The sequence below is a fragment of the Phaethon aethereus genome (genome assembly GCF_964289735.1).
Source record: "Phaethon aethereus genome assembly, chromosome: 1".
NCBI classification, from domain to species: Eukaryota; Metazoa; Chordata; class Aves; order Phaethontiformes; family Phaethontidae; genus Phaethon; species Phaethon aethereus.
In genome coordinates this window covers 196165958-196190862 of record NC_138575.1, presented here as the reverse complement: position 1 = coordinate 196190862, position 24905 = coordinate 196165958, and the positions used below count along the sequence as shown (strand labels likewise).

Genomic DNA, 24905 nt, shown 5'->3' with positions numbered 1-24905 from the left:
CCCACAAGCAAGCTGATGCTGAGCCAGTCTTTGATAGAATAGCATCATAGAATCATTAATGTTGGAAAAAACCTCTAAGATCGTCAAGTCCAACCATCAACCCAACACCACATGCCCGCTAAACCGTGTCCCAAAGTGCCACGTCTACGCGGTTTTTTGAGCACCTCCAGTGATGGTGAGACACCTCCTGTGCAGCCTATTCCAATGCTTGACCACTATTTCAGTAAAGAAATTTTTCCTAATATCCAGCCCTAGTTTGGAAAGACTGTCCCACAGTGTTCTTGCTGAGCATGATTGTGTGGAATATCCCTTTGGTCAGTTGGGGTCAGCTGTCCCGGCTGTGTCCCCTCCAACCCTCTTGCCCACCCCCAGGCTGCTCACTGGGAGGGCAGGGTGAGAAACAGGTAGCCCTGGCTCTATGTAAGCACTGCTCAGCAATAGCTAAGTCATTGGTGTGTTATCAGCACTGGTTTAGTCACAAACATAAAACATAGCACCATATAGGCTACCATGAAGAAAATTAACTGCATTGCAGCCAGAGGCAGTACACAAACCTACAGGAGTGCTCTCCTCTCCCCCCAAAAATATAAGAAACTAAAGCAAATCTTTTACTGATATCTTTTTATGCTTGCCTAATAACAAGCTCATGCTTGGAAGTACCAAAAATGAAGCTGAACGTGTTACTTCATATTTTCTCAACAGGTATTAAGGACATTTAAATTATTTTATTTTCTTGGAATACTTTAAAATTGTCAATAAGCATATTAACATTCCCTTACTGGCACACTGCTGTGTGCATACTATACATTACTCACGGTAAAAATATTTTGAAGCTAAAATGAATGAAGACTCCTTTAAAAAGGGTACAGTAATGTGGAGGACAACGTACTGTTGTAGTGCTTCAAGTGAACATCAGTCTTTTTAGTGCTGTCATTCAGTTATAAACCATACTGTGAGCACACTGGGTAAGATTAATCTGACATAACTTTTGATGTGCCTGTTCGAACTAGTTGTCCTTCTGTAGTCAGTGAAAAGTGCTACATTCCCAGGGAAAGATTTATTTCATTCTAATGTTGCATCTAAAACCAGTGAGATGAATCACTTCCCAGAAGCACCTTTTACTTTCCATTGATAGTAAATAGAATTTTGACAATTACCCCAGATACACAGACATGTAATTCAGATCTCTAAAGAGCTCCATTTAACAATTAAGCATTTAAAATTAAATATAAAAAGAGGAATATATACTAATTATGGAAAATACCTGCTTTATTTTTTTTTACCTCTGTTTTTTTGGGGGGTCATATTGATATAGTTAGATTAACAAGTGCATGTGATCAGCACACATATCAGTCACTGAAAAGTTTATTTCTTTAAAAAAGAAAGTTTATTTCTTTATTACTTCTATCTAAAGAAATCTTCATTCATGCAGCTGAAGAAGAATCTTCCTAAAAACCTGAATTAATTGTTTAGAAATCATAGAATCATAAAAGAGTTTGGGTTTTAAGGGACCTTTAAAGGTCATCTAGTCCAGCCCCCCTGCAATGAGCAGGGACATCTTCGACTAGATCAGGTTGCTCAGAGCCTCGTCCAACCTGACCTTGAATGTTGCCAGGGATGGGGCATCTACCACCTTTCTGACCAACCTGTGCCAGTGGTTCACCACCCTCATTGTCAAAAATTTCTTCCTTAGATCTAGTCTAAACCTGCCCTCTTTTAGTTTAAAACAGTTACTCCTTGTCCTATAGCAACAGGCCCTGCTAAAAAGTCTGTCCCCATCTTTCTTACAAGCCCCCTTTAACTACTGGAAGACTGCAGTAAGGTCTCCCAGGAGCCTTCTCTTCTCCAGGCTGAACAACCCCAACTCTCTCAGCCTGTCCTCACAGGAGACGTGTTCCATCCCTCAGATCATTTTTGTGGTCCTCCTCTGGACCCGCTCCAACAGCTCGATGTCTTTCTTGTGCTGAGGGCTCCAGAGCTGGACACAGGACTCCAGGTGGGGTCTCAGCAGAGCGGAGTAGAGGGGCAGAATCACCTCCATCAGCCTCCTGGCTATGCTGCTTTGAATGCAGCCCAGGAGATGATTGGCCTTGTGGGCTGCAAGTGCACATTGCCGGCTCCTGTCCAGCTTTTCATCCACCAGTACCCCCAAGTCCTTCTTGGCAGGGCTGCTCTTGATCCCTTCATGCCCCAGCCTGTATTGATACTGGGGGTTGCCCTGACCCATGTGCAAGACCCTGCCCTTGGCCTTGTTAAACCTCATGAGGTTCACATGGGCCCATTCCTCGAGCTTGTCCGGATCCCTCTGGATGGCATCCCGTCCCTCAGGCATGTCAGCCGCACCACTCAGCTTGGTGTCATCTGCAAACTTGCTGAGGGTGCACTCAATCCCACTATGTTGTGATGAAGATATTAAACAGTACTGGACCCATTACAAACCCCTGAGGGACGCTGCTCATCACCAATTTCCACCTGGATGTTGAGCCATTGACCACTATCCTCTGGATGTCACTATCCAACCAATTCCTCGTCCACCCAACAGTCCACCCATCAAATCAATATCTCTCCAATATAGAGAGAAGGATGTTGTGGGGGACCATGTCAAAGACCTTACAGAAGTCCAGATAGACAATATTGGTAGCAATTCCCTTGTCCATTGATGTAGTCACACCACCACAGAAGGCCACTACATTGGTCAGGTAGGACTTGCCCTTGGTGAAGCCATGCTGGCTGTCTCAAATCATCTCCCTGCCCTCCGTGTGCCTTAGCAGACATTTTAGGAGGATCTGCTCCATGATCTTCTCAGGCACAGAGGTGAGGCTGACAGGTCAGTAGTTCCCAGGGTCTTCGTTGCTACCCTTTTTTTAAATGGGTGCAATGTTTCCCTTTTTCCAGTGCCTAGGGACTTCACCTGACTGCCAGGACTTTTCAAATATCACGGAGAGTGGCTTGGCAACTACATCTGCCAATTGCCTCAGGACTCTGAGATGCATCTCATCAGGTCCCATAGACTTGTGTACGTTCAGGTTTCTCAGGTGGTCTCAAACCTGATCTTCTCTTACAGTGGGATGGACTCCTTCAGTCCCCATCTTGCAGTACATCCCCTCAACAGGTGTGGGAAGAGAGATTGCCAGCAAAGACTGAGGCAAAGAAGTCATTGAGTACCTCAGCCTTCTCCTCATCCATTGTTACTGTTTTGCCAGTTCTGCTCACCAAGAGGGGTACGCTTTCTTTGACCTTCCTTTTCTGGCTGACATACCTATAGAAGCCCATCTTATTATTCTTTGCATCCCTTGCCAAGTTCAGCTCCAGCCGTACCTTGGCCTTCCTGACCCCATCGCTACACAACCGGGCAGCATCCCTGTGCTCTTCCCAGGATACCTGTCCCTGTTTCCACTGCCTGTGCATTTCCTTCTTGCCCTTTGGTTTGCCCATCAGGTCTCCACTCACCCATGCTGGTCTCTTGCCTTCCTTTCCTGATTTCTTACACCTGGGGATCGAGAGCTCTTGAGCTCTATGGAAGGCATCCTTAAAGATCTGCCAGCTCTGTTCTTCTCCCTTATTCCTGAGCGCAGTTTCCCAGGGGGTCTTATTGACAAACTCCTTGAAGAGCTGGAAGTTTGCTTTCCTAAAATTCAGGGTCCTGGCTTTAGTCTTTGACTGCCTTATATCCCTCAGGACTGCAAACTGCACCAGAGCATGATCACTGCAGCCCAGGCTGCCTCCAATCTTGATATCAACCAATTAGCTCACTTGCACTGGTGGCCAACAGGTCCAGTATTGCATCCCTTCTGGTAGGGCTGTCGATTACCTGGCACAGGAAGTTATGCTCCATGCACTCGGAGTCTCCTGGATTGCCTACAGCTTGCTGTGCTACTTTTCCAGCTGATGTTGGGGTGGCTGAAGTCCCCCAGAAGGCTGAGAGCCTGCAAGCGCGATGCCTCCTGTAGCTGGAGTAAGAAGGCTTCATCAATAGGCTCCCCTTGACATGTGGGAATGGTTGAAAGCTGCATCAGGGGAGGTCTAGACTGGACATTAGGAAACATTTCTTTACTGAGAGGGTGGCCAAACACTGGAACAGGCTTCCTAGGGAGGTGGTCAGTGCCCCGTGCCTGTCAGTGTTTGAGGCATTTGGACAATGCCATTATTAACGTGCTTTAATTTTTGGTCAGCCCTGAAGTGGTCAGGCATTTGGACTAGATAATCATTGTAGGTCCCTTCCAACTGTAACTATTCTATTCTGTTCTCTCTTCATTTCAATCCAGTCTTCAGAACTTAAATTGAAGAATATGATTCCAAGGAACTCCGATTTTCACATGTAAACAATTTAATTCTGGATGTTCAGCAGCATATATTTTACTCTATTTCAAGAATTGATCTGAATATACTATCAGGCATTTGTAGGCAACTCTGTTTTGGGGGAGTATTTTGCCTCTGTTCTAGATCAAAGGGGTGTAAAAGACCAGCTTAATTTCTGCACAGATGCAGCAGCTTAGGAAGAAACACTTTTATTGCATAGCATAATGAATGGAAGCTTACTGAGGAATGGCCACAGTGTTCAGAAAAATGGAGATTCTGAGTAGTGCAGCTGCTTTTGACCATGGTGGTGTAGGTTAAGATAAGTTCTTGGAGCAATTTTTAAGGAGTGTCAACCTGTCATTGTAAACAACTTCAGTACAGGGAAGATAGCCTAATTTGCTTATAACTGCTAGTTCAGTACTTCTTCAGGAGGTCCTGAAGAGTGTTGGCCATATTCATCTGGCTTGGAACCATGATCTGAACATTAGTTTGCTGCTTCATTTCTTACAGCTGTTCTGTGAAAGATGCGGAATAGTTAAAAAGGGATACATGAGCTTGACAAAGTATGAGCAATAATTCAGGATGCTTAATCACAGTGAAAGCATGGTCTTTACTAAATATTAAAGGTTCACTTGAAGAATGCAAAATAAGACTGAGTATTTGACATAAGAAAAAAGATTGTATTTGAGACCTATGATATGGATGGAGCACTGATTCTTGGTATGGTATACTGGCTCCCGTAGGGATTTCTATCTTAGTGTTCGTATTGTACTCTAGCTGAAATTTGTATTACTACAGAAGTCTTCCACATGTTATTAAATATAAGCTACTGTATGGCAGTATGATTTAACTTTTGTGTGTGTGGTATTGCATCCAGAATTGTACTCAAGTTATAAAGTTGCAAATTCATGATTAATTTTTACAATTGCCTACTGACAGTTTTTAATGTGGTGTAGTTATTTAAAGTAGTATCCAGAGGGACTACAAGATCCCTTTTATGGCTAATAATAGCATATTTGAGAGCCTGTTGTTTTGTACATAAGGGTAAAATTATAATAACGTGGTATTACTTTGCATTTACTAACTTTGAACTCATATGTTGTTGCCCGGCCACTTGATATCAGAAAAATCTTTGCAGCTCCTTGTAGTTGGTGTTATTTAACTGCATTTAATGATTTTTGTCTCTTAAGCAGACTTTGTCCTTTTATTAGTATCCGCATTTGTTACCAGCTTATTATCAGTGTGGTTCTCCACTTATAACAACCCTCTGTTGTGAAGACTGACTGGTTATTCCTCTTTTTCTACTGTCTTTTGCTTGGGAAATGCAGGTGCAGAAATGTTGTTAGAGAATGCTTTTTTTTTTGTAGTGAATGTACTTCATGTTTTGGCTGAATTATATTTTATTTTTTAATGTTTTAAAGTAGAGATGGTTGCTTTATATTATTTCTTGAACATAATTTAACGATGGTCATTTATTTCTATACTTACTTCATTTTTGTTTGGATTTTCCTTGTAATCTTAGACTTTTTTTTCATAACTGTTCATATTTTTAATTTTTGTTGATTTTTTAAGATGACTACTTAAAAAAATTAACCATCTCCCTACCTTCTTAAATTTTTGCCATCACCATTAATTAGTTCATTAATTTGTTTCCTTTATTGAGGAAGTTGATTTTAATCATAATTGTGATAATTTTTAGTGGGTGAAATATGCTTAAACTTCAGTTAAGGTCAAATCAGGTACATTTTGATGTTTTCTTTAGTGAAATAAGCAGACACTCTGATGGACTATAAATATCTTGCTGCCAAATGGACAAGTAAAATAATTGTAATACCTACTGGACAGTCCATAGACCAGTAGAAAATTCTCCATAAAACAAACTTTCTTAACATTCAGTGTATTGTTTGATGCAGATTTACTGAAGTGTTATATATACACAGACAACTTGTTTTTAATAGTACTGAAACATCCCAAACTTCAGCCTGATACAGTGAGCTCTATTTCAGTCTTTTAATTTACAGTAGCAAGCAAATACATTTCAAATTATTTTGGTCTGCTATGAATTATTTAAGTCTTTTTTGACCATTTTATGTCTGTTTATTAATTTATATTAGCAAGAATTTTATAATGAATAGTGTTTGAGGAAAGGGGGATCGGTCTGTATTGAACCTCTGCATTCCAGCCGAGGTTTTTTGTGGTTTAGGTCCATCTGTTATCAAAAACAAATGGTGGGATTTATCTCACCTAAATTAGATATCTGAAAGTTGTATATCTAAATATTATCATAGAATTTTTGAGGTTGGAAGAGATCTCTGGAGGTTCCCTGATTCAACCCTCCTGCACAAGTGGGGCCAGCCAGAACTGGTTATCCAGGTCTATGTCCAGGTGGCTTTTGAATGTATCCAAGGATGGAGACTCTACAAATACAATTTCTCATGCTAGATTTCCTGCATGGATAGAAATGGAAAGAAGTAGACACTTCCAGAAGGTGCTTTTTTTCATCTTAGCATAAGCACTGAGAGACTTTAATTGAATGTCTTCTACAGGTGCCTGTTTTATCTCTGTGTGTTTTTAACATAGTCTTAGAGAGGCTCATCCAGGTGGAGATATCTGAAAAAACAGCAACCCAGATTGCTGGTGAAGTGTGTACCAGTTACTGCTATTTTCATAAATAGAAACTCCACCTGGGTTCTTGAGAAGTGTGGTGTTTTCCTCTGTAAAACTATTTCATGATTCTAAAGAATGACTGTAGAAATACTGTGCTGCTAATTTTCAAAGTTTTATTGTCTGCCCTTGGTACACTTTAGGTGTTTACCAGATATGCAAATAAATGATATGCAGTCACAAGTTCTAAACTAAAATTCTAATCATAATTAGGATATTAGTTTTATTTGAATGTAATTAAATATCTCAGCAGAACTAAGGAGGTGGTTGGTTTATATATTCAGTATATTAGAAGCTTTTATGTTAGAAAATTATAAATGGGTTATTAGCGATTACTTGATAGAGAAAAAGTAATTTGTAAGTAGATGAAAAGTATGAATTAGAGTAGAAGCCAAAGCTGGTTCTTGCTTAGTTGTATTAATTCTATCTGAAGATTGGGTCTAAAAGAAGTCTTTGAATATTTGGACAGGTTTAACCATCAAAAGAAGTTTGTGTAGTATTTCAGCTTGCTTCTTGTTTGGAGATTAATTTGAAGGCAATACCAACAGCTTTTACATAGGTTATGAAATAGCCTTCTGTTAAAAGTGACTGTTGAAATTATAGACTTATAAGAGAACAATTCTTTGAATATCTTTAATTCAAAACATATCATTGCAATTTTAATTATATAATTTGCTGAAACAAATAGAAAAGAATGTCTTAAAATTATTTTAGAATTCATTTATTCTGTTCTTTTGCCTTCCTGAATTAGGTAATGTATTTGCAGTTACTGAATTTAACATTGGTACTTTCAAAATTCTTCAAGGTTATTAGGATAAAGTAGGATGCATAAGTCAGGCTTTGTTTTCTTCAAAATCAATGTTTCTGTCATTAAAAGGGGATTGTTTTTTTTAAACTAAGTTTTATATTCAGTTCTAGAAGGTGTTTTGAGTTCATCTTTTTTAAGTTATGCAAGTGAATTATTGCAATTGGTGAATTCCATTCCTTAAGATATACTAGGTCTTGACTATGTCTTTTGCAAATTTTTGCTATTTTTTCTTTTTTTCCCCTGTGCCTGGTAGTTGTGCTATTTAATTGGAGCTCAGGACTTTGGATAGCATTTTGCAAGTATCTGGGTAGATAATTTAGGCTGTAATTTAATCAGTACTGTTGTTAAATCACTTTTCATCTGAATGTTTCTTCCTCTCCCAGTGCTCTCTCTCCCTTGCACTAGCATTAGATTTCTTTGGGCACATGATGAACTGATCTGTGGTATAATTAAGCAAGTTTTCCATGTGCTGTGTTGGTCCAGAGCAGATCACTGATTCTTTTTCTGAGCATGACTGCATGACTATTTGGGTGGTACAATGGAAAAGGCAGTAAGGTCTTGCAAACACATAACTAAGGGCAAATGCTGGCTTATATCAGAAGAAAACATAGATAAGTTATTTTCAGTGTGTTTTTATTTCTGAGTAGGAAATTTCTATTCAGACAACTGTAGGAAAGCCTCAATTGCTTTCTAGGTTTTCAGGTTCTGCAGCTTCTGCACTACATCTCTCTGGGCCAGGCTACCATTTCAATTACTTTATTGGAAGGAATATTTGAAATATCTTTTGATGTTATTTTATGAAAGTATTGTATTCAGCACTATGACAAAATTGAAGGTAGTACTTTATGACATTGCTGTGTATATTTTGTACAAGCTATGTTTTGCATATCATGATTGTTAAATTGCTGTCTTATGGACCATAGCTGTGAGTTTTTCTATCAAAGTTACTTCTCTCATCATGCAAAACATATTCAGTGTTGGTCACAATGAAGGTATGAAAGACACTAAACTATGTATTTCACATTGTAATGCTGCTGTTCTTTTCTTTTGTAGCTGGTTGGTGGCGAATTTGATCTAGAGATGAACTTTATAATCCAGGATGCAGAGAGCATTACGTGCATGTCAGAGCTTTTGGAGCACTGTGATGTAACGTGCCAAGCAGAAATCTGGAGTATGTTCACAGCAATTCTACGTAAAAGTGTCCGTAATTTACAGACTAGCACGGAAGTTGGCTTAATTGAACAGGTACTGCTGAAGATGAGTACTGTGGACGACATGATTGCAGGTATAAATTGCCAGCTGATAATTATTGCATCCTTGAACTGTCAACATGTTGTGATTATGGAGGGGTTTGGGGTGTCTTGGTTTTTCCTTAAAGTGATATTTTGATTAGTACTGTTATTAAGTCAGAAATACTTTTTTATCAATTTCAGAAAATTGACAAATATATATTCTTCTATGTAGATAAGTTGTTTAAAATAACTCTCTGTTAATTAATCTAAGAAGATAATGTTATCCAATTTTGAACATAATTAAGAACAGTACATGATAGACTTCTTAACTGTCTAGGTAATATTTTAGTTTTTAAGTGCATTGATAATGTTGAATTTTTCAGGTATTAGAATTGTTATTATGATCCACTTTAAACATAACCTACATCTGACAGTATATCAGAAATTATTCATAGCTGGACATTTGGATTATATTAAACAACCATTTCATAATATATAGCTGTGCTCCCTATAATATCTCCTTTTTTTTTTTTACTTGTGGTTTTTAATGTTCCATAATTTTTACAGCATTAAAAAAATAGCATACTTTGTTCACTTACTGAAAATAAGTGATGAAGTTGTTGCACAGCTAAGGTTTTCGGAGTACTTTTGAAGGAGTTTATGTTATTCCATATTACGTCTTCTCAGTAGTAGGGTACATATTGTCATCCTGAATTACTTGGTCAGTGGAGTAGGTTTGGTTGTCACATTTAAATATGGCAGCTGAGAGCTACCTATGGTTAGTATGTAACTACTCCTTATTTTTCCTGGGGAGAAACTTAAGCCAATCAGTTTTTTTCAACTCAGTGTGAAAGTAGTTCTTAATTTTAATATAATTTGGAACTGATACTAGCATACTTAAATTGTGAGGCAATTTTGAAAGAATTTTGTCTTCCATAATTCCAAGGTTTTAGTTGATGATCTGATTCCTGACAAATATGTAGGTTTTGTGTGTTTCACAAAACTACCAGGGATTTCAGACCAGAAACAAGAGGAGGATAATAGCAACATGAGAAATGGATTATTCAGGAATGTTTTGGTCCTTGGATTTTTTTCAGTATAAAGGTATCTGTAATATTAAGTATTTGAAAAAGCTGCATTCTGTATTTCAAAGCAAGTCTTAGTGAACACCTTGTTGATTAGAAATGTATGTGTAAATGCTAACACTAGAAGTGTTATGCTAAATATTGTACTGAGAGATTCAGACTGAAGTATAACAGGTCAATAGATACACAAACCAATGGTTTTCACCAAGTATGATTTGTTTTGCAGGACTTGTAAATATGTCAGAGTAGTATAAGGCCAAAGATATTGTTTTATTCCATGTTAAATAGAAGACATGAGTTGATGAAAACAAACATTTCAATCTTGAAGTTTTTCAGGGTTTCACTCATGGAGATAATGTGCTTACATCAGTAATCATATCAATAAAATTTGTCCCATTTGAGCTCCCCTAAGTATTACTTCTGTATGTGGCATATATAACTGTACTGATGTCCCCATTAGAGGGAAATTTTTAAAAATGCTTAGCTCATTGTAGAAGTCAGAAATCAAGAGTATAGGATCTGGCTTCCAGGAGCATTTGGAAATTGAAAAATCACTCTGAATTTACAACTATTAATATAAGCCAGGGGTAGTACATTAATAAAAAAATTAATGGAGCCTCTACCCCATTAATCTTTTTCTGAGAGTGGTCACACAGTACTTCAGAAGAGACCTTCTGCAGAAAAAACATCAGTAAGCTAGCTTTTGGATGAAGAGAGAACATATTTAAAATCAAAGCTGAAAATAACAATTCTGATGGCATTTTAGCTCTCCAATGCATTTAAAATTTTCTGAATGGTCTTCTATATATCATGAGCTGGGATTTAACAGAATCACACTTTGTAGGGTCTTTGATTAACTGTAAATAGATGAGAATGTGGGGTTTTTGAGAATTTTTCTGCCGAAGACATGGAAGAAGCAAATTCATCGATTTGCTTTTATCTCTTGATTTCTGCAAACGCCTCACCACCCTTTTTTAAATGGCAATAATGCTGGTAATAAGTTAGAAGTAATAAATATGGTCATGTAATAAGTAGCTCAATGGTAGGCACTTGATGACAAAATCAGTAACAATTAATGCAATATCTGCATTCCCTAATCTGCTGTGCTGATGTTGAGGTCATAATTGACACCAGATGACTGTAGAACTGCTTTGCCCCAAATAATTCTATGAACTTTCTAAGCCCAGAGAACAAAGTAAGAAATTTTGTGGCAAAATTATTTTTAACATTCAGGGAGGTTATTGGATGTTTTGAACAAGAGCTGTGTTAGTGCTTACTCCTAGGAAGTCAGTACCACTTTCTTCCCAAAGCAGTTGCTATTACTGTCAGACCAATGCTTTGCGATTGGCTTTTATCATCTGTAAAGGGTACAGTTTTCCTGGGCTTTTATTTGTTTGTTTTGGGAGTTGTTTGGGTTTTTTTAGGTCATCTCACTGGTTCCTTTGTGAAGTGCTGTGATTAGACCTAGATAAGGTTTAAATAGACAAGACAGGCATAATATCTGTTTTATGTTCTGACAGCATGCTTTCAGCACAAGTTTAAGTCTGAAGCCACTCTTCTCCGGCTTTACCAAAGACAACAACAAATAAATATGTACCCAGTCTTTTGCAGTGAGAAGAACTTATCTGTCTGTTTAAATGAAGACTGTCAAATTCATGAGACTTCTCAGCACTTTAAGTATCTCACTTCTTGAGATTTTGCAGATTCTGTGGTCAAGAATAAAATCTTGACCTTGAAAGCCACAATTACAATCCAAATGGGATCACTGCCACTTATATTCCGATTTGCCTTCCAGAAGCATCACCTGTCAGAAGTCATCTTTGTACTGTGATAATCTGTTGTACTAAAATAGGGGATGGTCAGCCATTTTATCAATGGTTAAGGGGAAGAGATTACTAAAATATTTGCACAGATGATTGGCACTTTTTTTTTAATAGCTGCACAGGATCTTCCGTGAGGGATTCACTTTTTACAGTTCTCTATTTCCAAGGGATGAGTAGTAAAGCATTTCGTCTGCTCTGAGAGACTCTTTGGGCTACTGTGTCTGTAGTACCTTCAGAGAAGTCTGAATGGTGGATGAGAAAGGAGCCTGAACTTGTACAGAGTGGATATGTCTCCCTTGAGCCCCAGTTTATTTCCCACTGTTCTGTTGTGATGCTGTAGGTAATTATTCTGGAATTCCTGGAACTGAATTCTCTAAGCACCGAAACACTTCCTAGTTTTTAAGCAAAAACATTAGGTTTTGACTGCTCTGTCATTAATGGGCTGTTAACAAGCATTTCTCTTTCAACTGGTTCCATAAGAAAAAATTCAGAACTACCACATTCTCTACTGCCGACGTGTAGAAATTAGTATACTTCACCAACAGAGTTAAAATTCACAATTTCATGGCTGTCTGTTATTAAAAGGTTAAGGAGGCATGAGGGTAGTATTCCCAAAGTTGCATTTCCAATGCTGTTTAATATGTCTTCTAAAGTTAATGCCAGCCCCTTCATTTTGATATATGCTTGTTGTTACTTAAAAAACAGGCAGGCTCTTTTAATGTTGTGTCTTCATAGTAAGTGATGGAATTAAGCATTCCTTCAAGGTTTCTGGTTAATTTATAGATCATATATAAATTGCTTAGTATGAGAGTAGTCAGAAGGTGCAATTAACTGAAATAAAACTGTTGCATTTAGTGCATTTTAGAAGTGCATTAAAAATGAATAACAGTGCTGGTTTTCTCCTTCTGGACTTAATATTATTTTACACAATCTTGTTTCTGAAATGAGATTATAAGTACCAGTTATATAGGTGATCTTATTCAATATAAAAACATGAAGGAAACATTAAAAAGATCCAATTGTAGTATGTTTTGTGACCTTTGTCCATTTATAGTTGAATGGATTATTAAGATTTGTAAACCAGATTTGGACTGACTCTTTTATATGAGATTTCTAATAATTATGAATAAAGCTATGTAATAGAGTATAGTCCCCCTTGTTATATTGAAACAAGAAATGAACCTTCTTTAGAGGTGTTTTTCAGCAATTTTTTAAAGTAGCATTAAGTGCTTTGATTTCCACAGATGTTCTTTGCTTTACCTTTACTTGTTACCTATTGGGCTTCAGTCTTTCAGGTTTTTGTTTTACCCAGAGTTATGTTATTAGGGAGCTTACATTTATTTCTCTCCATCAACGTTTTATTCTTTATTTATACATAAGTATTTCTAATGCCTGTGAGTTATCAACGTCTTCAGTAGAAATAGAAATTTTCTGTGCCATAAGGTAGTACAGGGCTATAAAAGTAAAACAAAGCAGCACGTGATCAGTAATTTTAAAAACCTGCCAATCATTTCTGTGTTTGACTGTGTTAATTTATACTTTTGTCATCTCTGTTAGAAGATTTTTTTTAATGATGTTCTGATTTTCACCAAACAACTTTGCTTCTACACAACGCTTTTTCTCTGAAAGGAAGCAAAATATGAAATTTTAGCTCTATCTAAAAACCAAGCTAAGACTACAAAATAAGAATTGGGAAATTCTCAAAGATTGGTATTCGCTTGTGCTGATTTCTCTTCTTGAGTTTTCAGTGTGTTACTGTTCTCAGTTTCTGATCACGTACAATATGTGCAATCACTGCCAGCTTCACATTGCAGGCTGGGGACTACACAGTGAAGGGGGCAGATGCTTCTAGGTACTAGAGGAGAAGCTGAGTCATAGAATTCGCTATCGTAAAAGACAAAGGGTTTTAGTTTTCTTAGCTTTATTTTGCTTTATCTTAAGAAATTCTGTCACAAATATAATATGGCACTAATTTTAAAGGGAAGGTTAAATAAACTCTTCCTTTAAAGAAAGAGGGGAAAAAATAGTCCATACTTGAACATTAGGAATATATTCAGATCTTAAGGTGAAAATGTCTGCAAGTTACAGTGTTTTTCTTTTGCCTTTCCTGACATGCTATTTCCCCTCACTGAACACCTTACTATGTCTCCTGTAAATTAAATGATGTTTCATTCTTCACACATGCCTTTTGCTTACTGAGGAACAGAGGCTGGTTTCATGGTGGAACAAGTTAAATAGATATTGATGTTTTTACTCAAAACCACATACGTAGGGATTTTCAGAGAGAAAATTTGATTTAGAAACAAAATATCAATGTGAAATATCCTTTAAAAGGATGGATGCTTTTTAAGACCACTTTTTGTCAGCACCTGTAAGAGTCATCCTTTCACTAACGAACAAGGAGAACATGTAAGTCCTGCAAATAAGATATAAGCTTATTCATGTTTTCTACACATTTTATGGGGTGAATTTTCTTATTGTTGAGCAGACTGAAAAAGTTTGTTAATGCTGATTCTATTTTGCCATAGCTTTTTTGTTCTGAAAATTCTGTACTTCACTGCTTGATCTCTAAATTAAATTTCTTATGCCACATCTGTGAAGATGAGCAAATTGTTTTTCCTCCTGTTAGAGGAAACAGTAATTCTTAGTTGTGTGTTTTATTCCAGAAGAAAGTTTGGAGTATAAGGCAAGGTCCAGCATCCCACAAGCTAACAAATCCGTAAAATGAAATTCTGTGTTTTAAAATAAAGATCTAAGCACTAGCAGTAATTTTAAACCTGTTATTCTCTGAAAGGCAGGCTATGTAATGCTACTTCTTTAAAAGTTTATTAATTTTGAGATGTTTTAATGAAAGCTGTATTATATAAATTCATTAGCAATTTTGATCACTTCTTTTCATTGTGGTCTTTTATTGTTTTTTTACTATTGTATTTTTGAGGTTCTTTGGTGGGGTTTTTTGTTTGTTTTCCTGGCCTTTCATTCTGTTAAAAATTGGAAGCATTATCACTGTAGCAAAACTGTGGGAACCATATGAATTCTCAGTATAATATGCTGTGCATAAGTTAAAGAATAATGTCAAGTATCTTTTAGGTCAGAATGTTTTTCAAAAAATACTAACTTCAGAGGAATGAAGAAACTATTACCCAAAAGTATGTAACAGAAAGGAGCAAGCAAGAAGTTCATAATGTATGATGAATGTAGTGAATTAGGAAGAATTAATTCTTCATAAACTTAATAGATACTTTGTTCAAAGTGTGATGCAAAATCTAAAACTGCATACGTAGATTTACTTTTAAAATAACTAGAACAATGAGAATATAAAATCCTTTTTAAAATATTTAGGGCAGCTAAGTGATTTTTAGAATTTGTGAATACACTTATTTTTAAAGGTATTAACTTTTTCAGTTTTGTCAAAACAATGAAATTCAGAGTTCAGAATAACTTTATTTTCCTTTGAAGATCTTCTAGTTGATATGTTGGGGGTTCTTGCCAGCTACAGCATCACTGTCAAAGAACTGAAGCTTTTGTTCAGCATGCTTCGAGGCGAAAATGGAATCTGGGTAAGCTGTGATCAGATAAAGCATTGTGTCATTCCATTAGAGCCTGAAGTTAACATAAATTGTCTCCTGGGACATATAAACTTGATTTTTTTTTTTTCATGTTGATTGAACATATGTTTATGAAGTATTTTTGCTAATTACTTTAGAGTTAATTTGCTGCGTTGTTTGAAAACTGTCCAGTTTCCGTTGTAGCCTAGAGAGTACAAAAATGGTTGTATTGACTTTCGTGCAATTTTCTTGTTTTCACAGCCAAGACATGCGGTTAAGCTGTTATCAGTCCTTAATCAGATGCCACAGAGACATGGGCCCGATACCTTTTTCAACTTCCCAGGCTGTAGTGCTGCAGTAAGTTTTCACACAAAATACTACAACTTGAGGAATAAACAAATTGCTCCTTATTTGCATTTCTGTTCATTTGCTTTTGGAAATTCTTAAAAAGGAAATGAGAGGGAAAGTACATGATTGAGTAGCCTTCCATAGGTTTGCAAGGTAGTTGTAGTGTTGAGAAGTTGCACTTGTGAGGTTGGAATGTCAAATAGCAGGTTTTTGTGTGGGGAAATGAACACAGAAGTGAAAACTGAAAATTCCAAAGAACAGTATTATTTTATTTTAATAATGTAATTAATATTATATAAAGTAGAGGCTTGAGGAAAATATAGGATGAGCTTGTGTGTGTCATCACAGTTTACAGTGACAGCTTAGTCACAAATTTTATTATATCTTTTTCTTTTTCTCTGAACTCCATCAGCTGTTTCCTTTCCATTCCCTCAAGGCAGTGATTCAGACTCAATCTTCTTTTGGCTTTACTTTGTGAGATAACTTCTGACGATGAAATTGTATCCCTTTCTAAACCTTCTCAAATGGATATTCCCTCTTCCATTCATTGCATGTACATTCAGCAAAACCTACAAATAAATTCAAAGATTGTATACAGATTTATAAATAAGATTATTAAGATAATAAATACAATTGCTTAAAAATGAGAAATCCAGATTTGAGTTTCAGTTCCATTCTGGTATGGAATAGTATATGCTTATGGTAGAATTTGGAATCTTGTATGAGGAAATAATCCTGGGATCCCTGTCTTTTCATGCCAGTGCAGGAGGGGGTGGTAGGAGCTTCTCTTGGGCTGTACTACTTGTATTTCCTCAATAACACTGATAGTTTTCTTCAAGCACAAACCACCACCTCCTCTTCTTTGTGAATACAGCTGTTGGTGTCATATATTGCACCAGGAAAATAATCTGGCTGAAAACAGCTGTTTTTCACCTGGATTATTTTTGGCTAGATCACTTCCCTAATCGTGTTTGATATTTAGCTGCACAAACAGATGTGTCAGCAAAATGCATGGGGCAGATAATGTAAGGAATTAATTACTGAGTTGTGAAAAAGAGGGTTTAATTTGCTACTGCTAAACTAAAACCACAGTTAACATCTCTTAAAAGTACATGTAGCATCAAGACGGCTGTTACAGAATATGAATGTCTAGAATGACACATACTGCTTTGACATTTCTGGGCTTCAGAGGCAAACCCTGATGAAATGTCTCTCTCAAATTTAATTTTGTATTAGAACTTAAAAAAAAGTTTTGCAGGGGAAGAATTTCAAATATTCCTCCCTGTCCAAAGAGATGCATCAATTATTGGAAATCATATTAAGTTAACTTCTCAGTACTGACGGTTTTACAGGGGCATGAAGTTTCTTGATTGAAATGCACAATAGGCATTTCTCTTTTCTTGGTTAGGATCTTGTTTCACACACCACTCATCATTGACTGTGCACCTGTAAATCAAGAAATATGAGTTTCAAATTTACATTTCTTGAGCAATGCATGTTGATTTACACTATGAAGTTCTGGAGAGGAGTCATCCTTTGAAGTGGACCAAGGGCGATTACTTATAAAATGACCCAAATAACGAAGCACTTCATTAGAAGGAAGAGAATGCACAGGACCTAGTTTAGTAGCACTGAGTTCAGGTTTATGGTGTGATGCACAGTGATGACATCAGACAGAGAAACAGCATAATGTTTACCTGGCATGATAAATATCACACTGACCCTCTTTAAAGTTGGGTGCATGCTCCTTGTATAACCAAGACTTAAGGGGTAGTATGAAAGAGTCAGCTGAATCAGCCTGAATTCAGTCAGCCAAGAGTCTGCTGAATCAGTCTGATAATCTGGTGAGTTCTGCTTCACTATCCCAGCTGAAGGGCTCTTCCCAGTACCGTGTTACATCTCTGCCAGTCTCTGTAAGTAGTACATTAGTCACTCCATGAGGAAGACATCTTGTGATGATGATAGTATTCCCAGGTGTTGTTCCTATTTGTCATCAAGCAGCAATTTTTCCTGTTTCAAGCAGGAAACTCTCTCTCAGCAGGCAGGATTGATATCCCAAAGGAGTTCCTTGAAACATTTTGTACTGTGCAGTTGGTACGAGGTTAGTAGCAGAATTGGTGTTATTTCTTTTGTATAGCCAAATAAGAGCATAATCTGAGCACGTTGCTATATCTAATTATAAAATGTACTGTGAGTTCCCTGTCATTCTTAATTACCTATTTCTCTGCTCTTAAAACTCTTCAGCAATTGCCTTGCATATAAAAATAATGAAGTCAGCCCCACTCTGTACATTTTTTTACCTAATTGACTACATTGGCATAGAGTCTTAGTGTAGTTATTGTGACTGTATTGCCCAGACTCATGTCTGTTCTCATTTTAACCAATAAATGAATTTGCTGCAATTCTTTGTAGTCTTCTGTATGAACCCGGACAATACAAGATTTGAGCGCTCCTGAAAAAGTATTTCCAACCGTGACTAATAAGTATCACACAGAATCGCAGAAGGGTAGAGGTTGGAAGGGACCTATGGAGGTCATCTTGGCCAACACCCCTGTGCTGAAGCAGGGCCACCTAAAGCAGTGCTGCCCAGGACCATGTTCAGATGGCTTTTGAGCATCTCCAAGGATGGAGACTCTGCAAACTGGGCAATCTGTGCCAGTGCTCATTCACTATCAGTAGTAGCTTTGATAAGAACACACCATCAGTACAAGGACTAGTTAACTAGACTTTAATATTTTAAAGTGAAGTAAGAGCTTAAATTATCTTACTTATCATGGTCCCCCACAACATCCTTCTCTCTAAATTGGAGAGATAGGGATTTGATGGGTGGACTGTTGGGTGGACGAGGAATTGGTTGGATGGTGACATCCAGAGAGTAGTGGTCAATGGCTCAATGTCCAGGCGGAGATTGGTGATGAGCAGTATCCCTCAGGGGTCTGTAATGGGTCCAGTACTGTTTAATATCTTCATCAACGACATAGTGGGATTGAGTGCACCCTCAGCAAGTTTGCAGATGACACCAAGCTGAGTGGTGCAGCTGACATGCCTGAGGGACAGGATGCCATCCAGAGGGACCTGGACAAGCTTGAGGAATGGGCCTATTGTGAACCTCATGAGGTTCAACAAGGCCAAGGGCAGGGTCCTGCACCTGGGTCGGGGGAACCCCGGTATCAATACGGGCTGGGGGATGAAGGGATTGAGAGCAACACTGCTGAGAAGGACTTGGGGGTACTGGTGGATAAAAAGCCAGACTGGAGCCAAAGGCTAGCATATCCTGGGCTGCATCCAAAGCAGCATGGCCAGCAGGCTGAGGGAGGTAATTCTGCCCCTCTACTCCGCTCTGCTGAGACCCCACCTGGAGTACTGCATCCAACTCTGGAGCCCTCAGCACAAGAAAGGCATGGAGCTGTTGGATCGGGTTCAGAGGAGGGCCACAAAAATGATCAGAGGGATGGAACACCTCTCCTATGAAGAAAGACTGAGAGAGTTGGGGTTGTTCATCCTGGAGAAGAGAAGGCTCCAGGGAGACCTTATTGCAGCCTTCCAGTACTAAAAGGGGGCTTACAAGAAAGATGGGGAGAGACTTTTTAGCAGGGCCTGTTGCAATAGGACAAGGGGTAACTGTTTTAAACTAAAAGAGGGTAGATTTATACTAGGTCTAAGGCAGAAATTTTTCACGATGAGGGTGGTGAACCACTGGCACAGGTTGTCCAGAGAAATGGTAGATGCTCCATCCCTGGAAACATTCAAGGTTAGGTTGGACGGGGCTCTGAGCAATCTGATGTAGTTGAAGATGTCCCTGGTCATTGCAGGGGAGTTGGACTAGATGACCTTTAAAGGTTCCTTCCAAAATCGATGTAGCCTATGATTATTTGATTCTGTGATTCTGTTCAGAATATTATTTTCTTCTGCTTTGCATTCATACATAACTTATTTCAAGAAGCAATATTAAAGGTATTATTTCTTAACTACTTTTGCGTAAGACATTCTATATTTTGTCTGATGGAGGGACAAAGAATTTATTGTAATGAATGCCTACAGCAGTTATCTCTAAATTATTACAAGCATTTAATTTATTTTTTTTTTAATTACTTCATTTTGTGTATAGCCGTCCTACTGAGTGGGGAAAATGTTTCATCTTTTAGTGGTATCATAGAAAAAACTTATTTAGTAAGTGACCGCTGAAGTTCCACTTGTCAGATTTCCTTCCTAAAGTGTGCCTAACTTCAAAGTTGGTTCAGGTATTTAGAGCCTTACCCAGGGATAAAGAGTTCTCTGGAACCTCTTCATCATTCTTAGCTCATAAAAATAAACTACTGAAAAATTAAATTTCTTCCCAGGCCATGCCTTACTATGAATTTATTTAACTGAGAATAGGGTTAAGATTTTCAACGTCTTCCCTTCATAGTGCTCTTACATCTAAGAGAACAAACTTTTTTTATACTGTATACTTTTAACAGCGAATCTCTATTGTACTATATGTTGAGGTGAATTTGATCTTAATGTTCAGGTCTATTGATGAGGTGAATACTTACTGAAAGCTGAGTTTATATGAAAGCTGAGTTTATGGTTTAATTTCTGCAGAAGTTTTTTTTCTCTTTTTTTCTCTTAATTTTGCCCATTCACAAATTTAATTTCATGTCCTCTATTGGTATAATTTATGTAATTAAGCCAGATGGAAAACTAGTGCATTTATTCAAAAGCACTATTTGAAGGCTTTTTTTATATTCTTCTTCAATATCTGAAGGTTAGATTAGGTCTGCAGATCTAGAATGACAGGATTTTAGAAAGGCATTCCATTTAACAATACTTCTCAAAAAATTTAGGTTTTGAGTTGCTGTTTTCTTCTTTTTTCTTTCTTCACCCCCAGGCAATTGCATTGCCTCCTATTGCTAAGTGGCCTTATCAAAATGGATTTACTCTTAACACCTGGTTTCGTATGGATCCACTAAATAATATCAATGTAGATAAGGACAAACCCTATCTCTATTGGTAAGTAACTTATAATGCTGCAGTTATGGTTTGTTTTGGCTTCCTAATAATAATTTTTCTCTTTGTTTTTATTTTCAGACACGCTTTTTTTTCCTCCAAATACCTACAGATTTTAATTGCTTCCCACTGTATACAAACTCTTAAAAAGTCATCTGTCCTTTTTGCTTTGCAATTTGTAAACCCATGCATGCAAGATATTGTGCCTTGTAGAGAAACCATAATATGTGGTCGTTTCTTTAGCAATATTAAAATATATTATTTTTTAGAGCTGTAAACTGAGAATGTTGTTAAATTTTCTGTTTGGTGTTTAAGATTCTCAGCTGATGTCAGTACTATAAAACAAATATGTTGTACTCGGAGCACACTGTTTGCACATTAGCTAGAGGTAATAGAAAGTAGGTCTTTGTAAGTATAGAAATGACTCATTGATCACCTGTTCCCAAAAAGGGAAGCTACAATTCCTGATAGATTAATTGCAGAAGAGACAATTTTAGTTTACTTTGGTTTGATGTTGTGATAAAAATAGGAATTATGATAGAAATGTAAAAATGTTTATTCTGTTGGTAAATCATGAAAACATTTTTTCATTTCAGATATTAATCATATATCTGCTCAACTATAGTTATCTTAGCTGAAGGAAAAAGGAATGTGGAAAATAAGCAACCTTCTGTTGTGTCAGGACATGCTGCTTACCTTTTCTCATATTCTTAAAAACCGTATATCAGCTGTGCAGACAGATGAGGATTGGACATAAAAAAAGATCTATGAAATTTTATCACCTCATGAATACAGGAGTAGCACAAGGAGGGAAGTAACCAAAAGTAACATTTCTCACTGTGCAGTCATTCCATGTAGTCTAAGGAGCAGAAGTTTTCAGTAGTCAGCTGAGGAGAGGACCAGTAGATGTGGTCTCAGGAAGGTACTTGCACTATTAATACATAAAAATCTTACTGTGTATTTACTTGGAAAACCAAAATAATTCATATTTTTATGTAACAAATATCCATTAAAATAATTTAGGTTTATTCTGAAGAAAAAAATTAATACATTTTCTCTAAATTGCCATCTGGGATAACACTTTTCCATGTGTCCTTTTTCTCCTAAGTGCTATAGTTATTTTGCCATGGAGATTTTTTCAAGCTGTTGACTGTAGCTATGTTTATTAGTATGATCTATATTTTATTTATTTTTCAATCTGTCAAGGACAGTAACAAATGCAATTATAGGATTGAACATGCATACAGGAATTTAATATGATCATTTGTTTCCCAGACAGAATTTATGTTTTAGAATTGGCAACTTTAGGAGGTATATTTGGTTTGAGAATTTGTTACTGCCTCAGAACAGGAAAAACATACTCCAAAATTGCACAGCCATGGTGTATGATGCTTTTCTTAGGGTTAGCAGTGTAGAAAGACCTTTAGGCTGATATTTGAGTGTTCTTTTTAGCATATTTTTTGCACTAAATAGTTTAAAATCCTCCGTGTGTTAAGCTTTCCTGAATATTTGTGGATACTTCGTATTTGTCTGCGTCAGGGGGAATTTACCTTTGGGTCCATTTTTAAGTATATTGATTTAGACCTTTTCTCCAAAAACATAGCCTATGTTCACTTTGCTACAAAAAAGTGGTATAGCTTAGAACAGTTGCCACGTATACTCAGACATCTGTCTTTCTTTAATAAATAGATTTTTCCTTAATTAGAGTGTTTGTTTTTAAACGTGTCAGTGAATAAACCCCACAAAGCTGCACTTTGAGTTATCAAAGAAACATGAATTTCTTCCTTCAAAAGAATTCTAGCTCTCACCTTCACATTATACTCTAAAGAATATTTTTTATGAGCATAATTCTTATTAGCTACAACCTTAACATTTCCATGTTTGCTTAAAAATATCCACTGACAGTATGATTTATCTATAGTAAGTAACTTAATAGAGTATTTATTTGATTAGAATAAAGAGTTTATCCTTCCCCATTGTTGATGTATGCTTATCTTTGTTTTCATGTTTTTTTCTGTTTTCATAACCCAGAACATGCCAAAATAATGTCTTCTGTATTTTGTTGTTGCAGTTTAGAAACCTGGGGAGGAAGTATAGCTCCAAAACACATGGAGTTTCAGCTCTCTCATTGTAGCACATAAAGGTTAACCTCTCTAGTAAGCATAGCTATTTTGCTGCATGAATAGACTCTTCTAGTAATCTTTGGGCATATCCGTGCTGAAGGAATGACTCGTTATCTCACACCCACACTCTTGCATGCACAAATCTTTAATCATAGTTCAGCGTTTCACTTTCTTACGTTGCCTCTTGTTATGGATTATATGTAAAAGGAGAATATTTATCAAAAGTGGGAAATAAAACTTCTGTGACTAATAAGGAGGAACTTTGCAAGTGCTTCCTATGAGCCACAGAAAGAAGTCAGTCTTACAGAAATCAAATGCCAAAGCTGAGTCTGTGTAAATGTAATGAGCATGTAATACACCGAAGAGGAACCGAATATGCCAACCTCAGAAAGAAATTATGAACAATGCAAATACTTGTCATTTTTATATAGTGGCTTAAACCAAGCTGTAATTAATAATTAAAATGAGGAAAAATATTCAAACTAAATCATCCATCTAAACTTCTTTATGCAGATTTTAGACTTTGACACATGAAAGGCTGTCATACACAGCCGCCACCAAGAGGAAGATACCAAAGCAAAGATTTGTTTTCTTTCAATGTATTTCATTTTTGTGTTTAACTAAGTGAAAAATGTGTCATATAGATTAACTCTTTCTTTATAGTTTCTTCTTAAAAGTCATCCATCTTTTAAACAGTCTTTATTTTAAAAACAATAACTTTGCAGCATTCACAGCTTCAAAGAGGACTCTGATTTGAAGCAGAGGTGCTGAAAGCAATGTGAGCTAAATGTCCTGGTTTCAGCCAGGACAGAGCTGGTTTTCTTCACAGAAGCTAGTATGAGGTCATGTTTTGGATTTGGGATGAGAAACTGTTGACACAGTTATCCACGTTAAACCACGACACTGAAACAGGTTCCTCAGTACCTTCTCCAGTCAAGTTTTTTAATTTCTACTCAAATGGAGACATCACAACCTCACCAGGAAACCTGTATCAGTCTTTGACCACATTCACAATGAAAAAGTTTATAAATTTCAGTTTGTGTCCGTTGCATTTTGTCCTTTCGGTGGATATCACTGGGAAGTCTCTGGCTCAGTGCTCTTTACTCCCCACCCAGCAGGTATTTATACACGCCTTCTCTTCTCCAGGCTATACAGTCCTATATATCAGCCTCTTCTCATGTGTTACTCGGTCATCTTTGTGGCCCTTTGCTGGACTCTGACTGTTATGTCCATGTCTTTCTTGCACTGTGCAGCCTAGAACTGTACACAATACTCCAGATGTGGTCTCTGCAGTGTTGAGGACAGGGGAAGGATCACCTCCCTCAACCTGCTGGCAATGCTTTTCCTAACGCAGCCCAGGATACCATTGGCTGCCTTTGCCACCGGGGCGCATCACTGGCTCATGGTCAATTTACTGTCCACACAGACCACCAGGTCCCTTTCTGCAAAGCTGATTTCCAGCTGGTCAGTACCCAGCATATACTGGTGCTTGGGGCAGTTCCTCCTCAGGGGCAGGACTTCACACTTACCTTTGTTGATCTTAACGAGGTTCTTGTTGGCCTGTTTCTCCAGCCTGCTAGGATTCCTTTTAATGACTGCACACTTATCTGGTTTATCAACCACTCCTTCCAATTTTGTATCATCTACAGTGATCTCAGGCTGGATTGTCATAATTGTTGCTTTTTGTCCTTAAAACATGCAAGTGCTTCCACAGCCATTTAATGGAAGAATGGCTAAAACATCTGCAATAGCATTCTACATTTTATTTTTACTGATGTAGGGACAAGAAAAAACACCAAAAACAAAAAACCCACAAAGCAAGCTGTCTAGACTTTTCAGTCCTTCTCTACAGCTAATAATAATAGACATAATGCAGAACAGTTGCAAAAGCACGTAATGGAATTCCAAAGTTAGTAGAAAAGAAACCTTTTTTTTTCTTCAGGCAAGAATGAATTAATATCTTCTTAATCTCAGTACTTTGATCAT

General features: G+C 37.2%; 1 protein-coding gene across 4 annotated transcripts in view; it reads left to right on the top strand.

The window, feature by feature from the left end:
* NBEA (neurobeachin) overlaps positions 1–24905 on the top strand; it is a gene marked incomplete at its 3' end in the record, with an annotated part of 516829 nt that overhangs the window by 85126 nt on the left and 406798 nt on the right. For all 4 annotated transcript variants that reach the window (XM_082012155.1, XM_082012156.1, XM_082012153.1 and 1 more), the window contains exons 2-5: positions 8825–9056; positions 15371–15471; positions 15721–15816; positions 20678–20799. In XM_082012155.1, coding sequence (XP_081868281.1) covers positions 8825–9056; positions 15371–15471; positions 15721–15816; positions 20678–20799 — 551 coding nt within the window. The remainder of the gene's footprint in view (positions 1–8824; positions 9057–15370; positions 15472–15720; positions 15817–20677; positions 20800–24905) is intronic.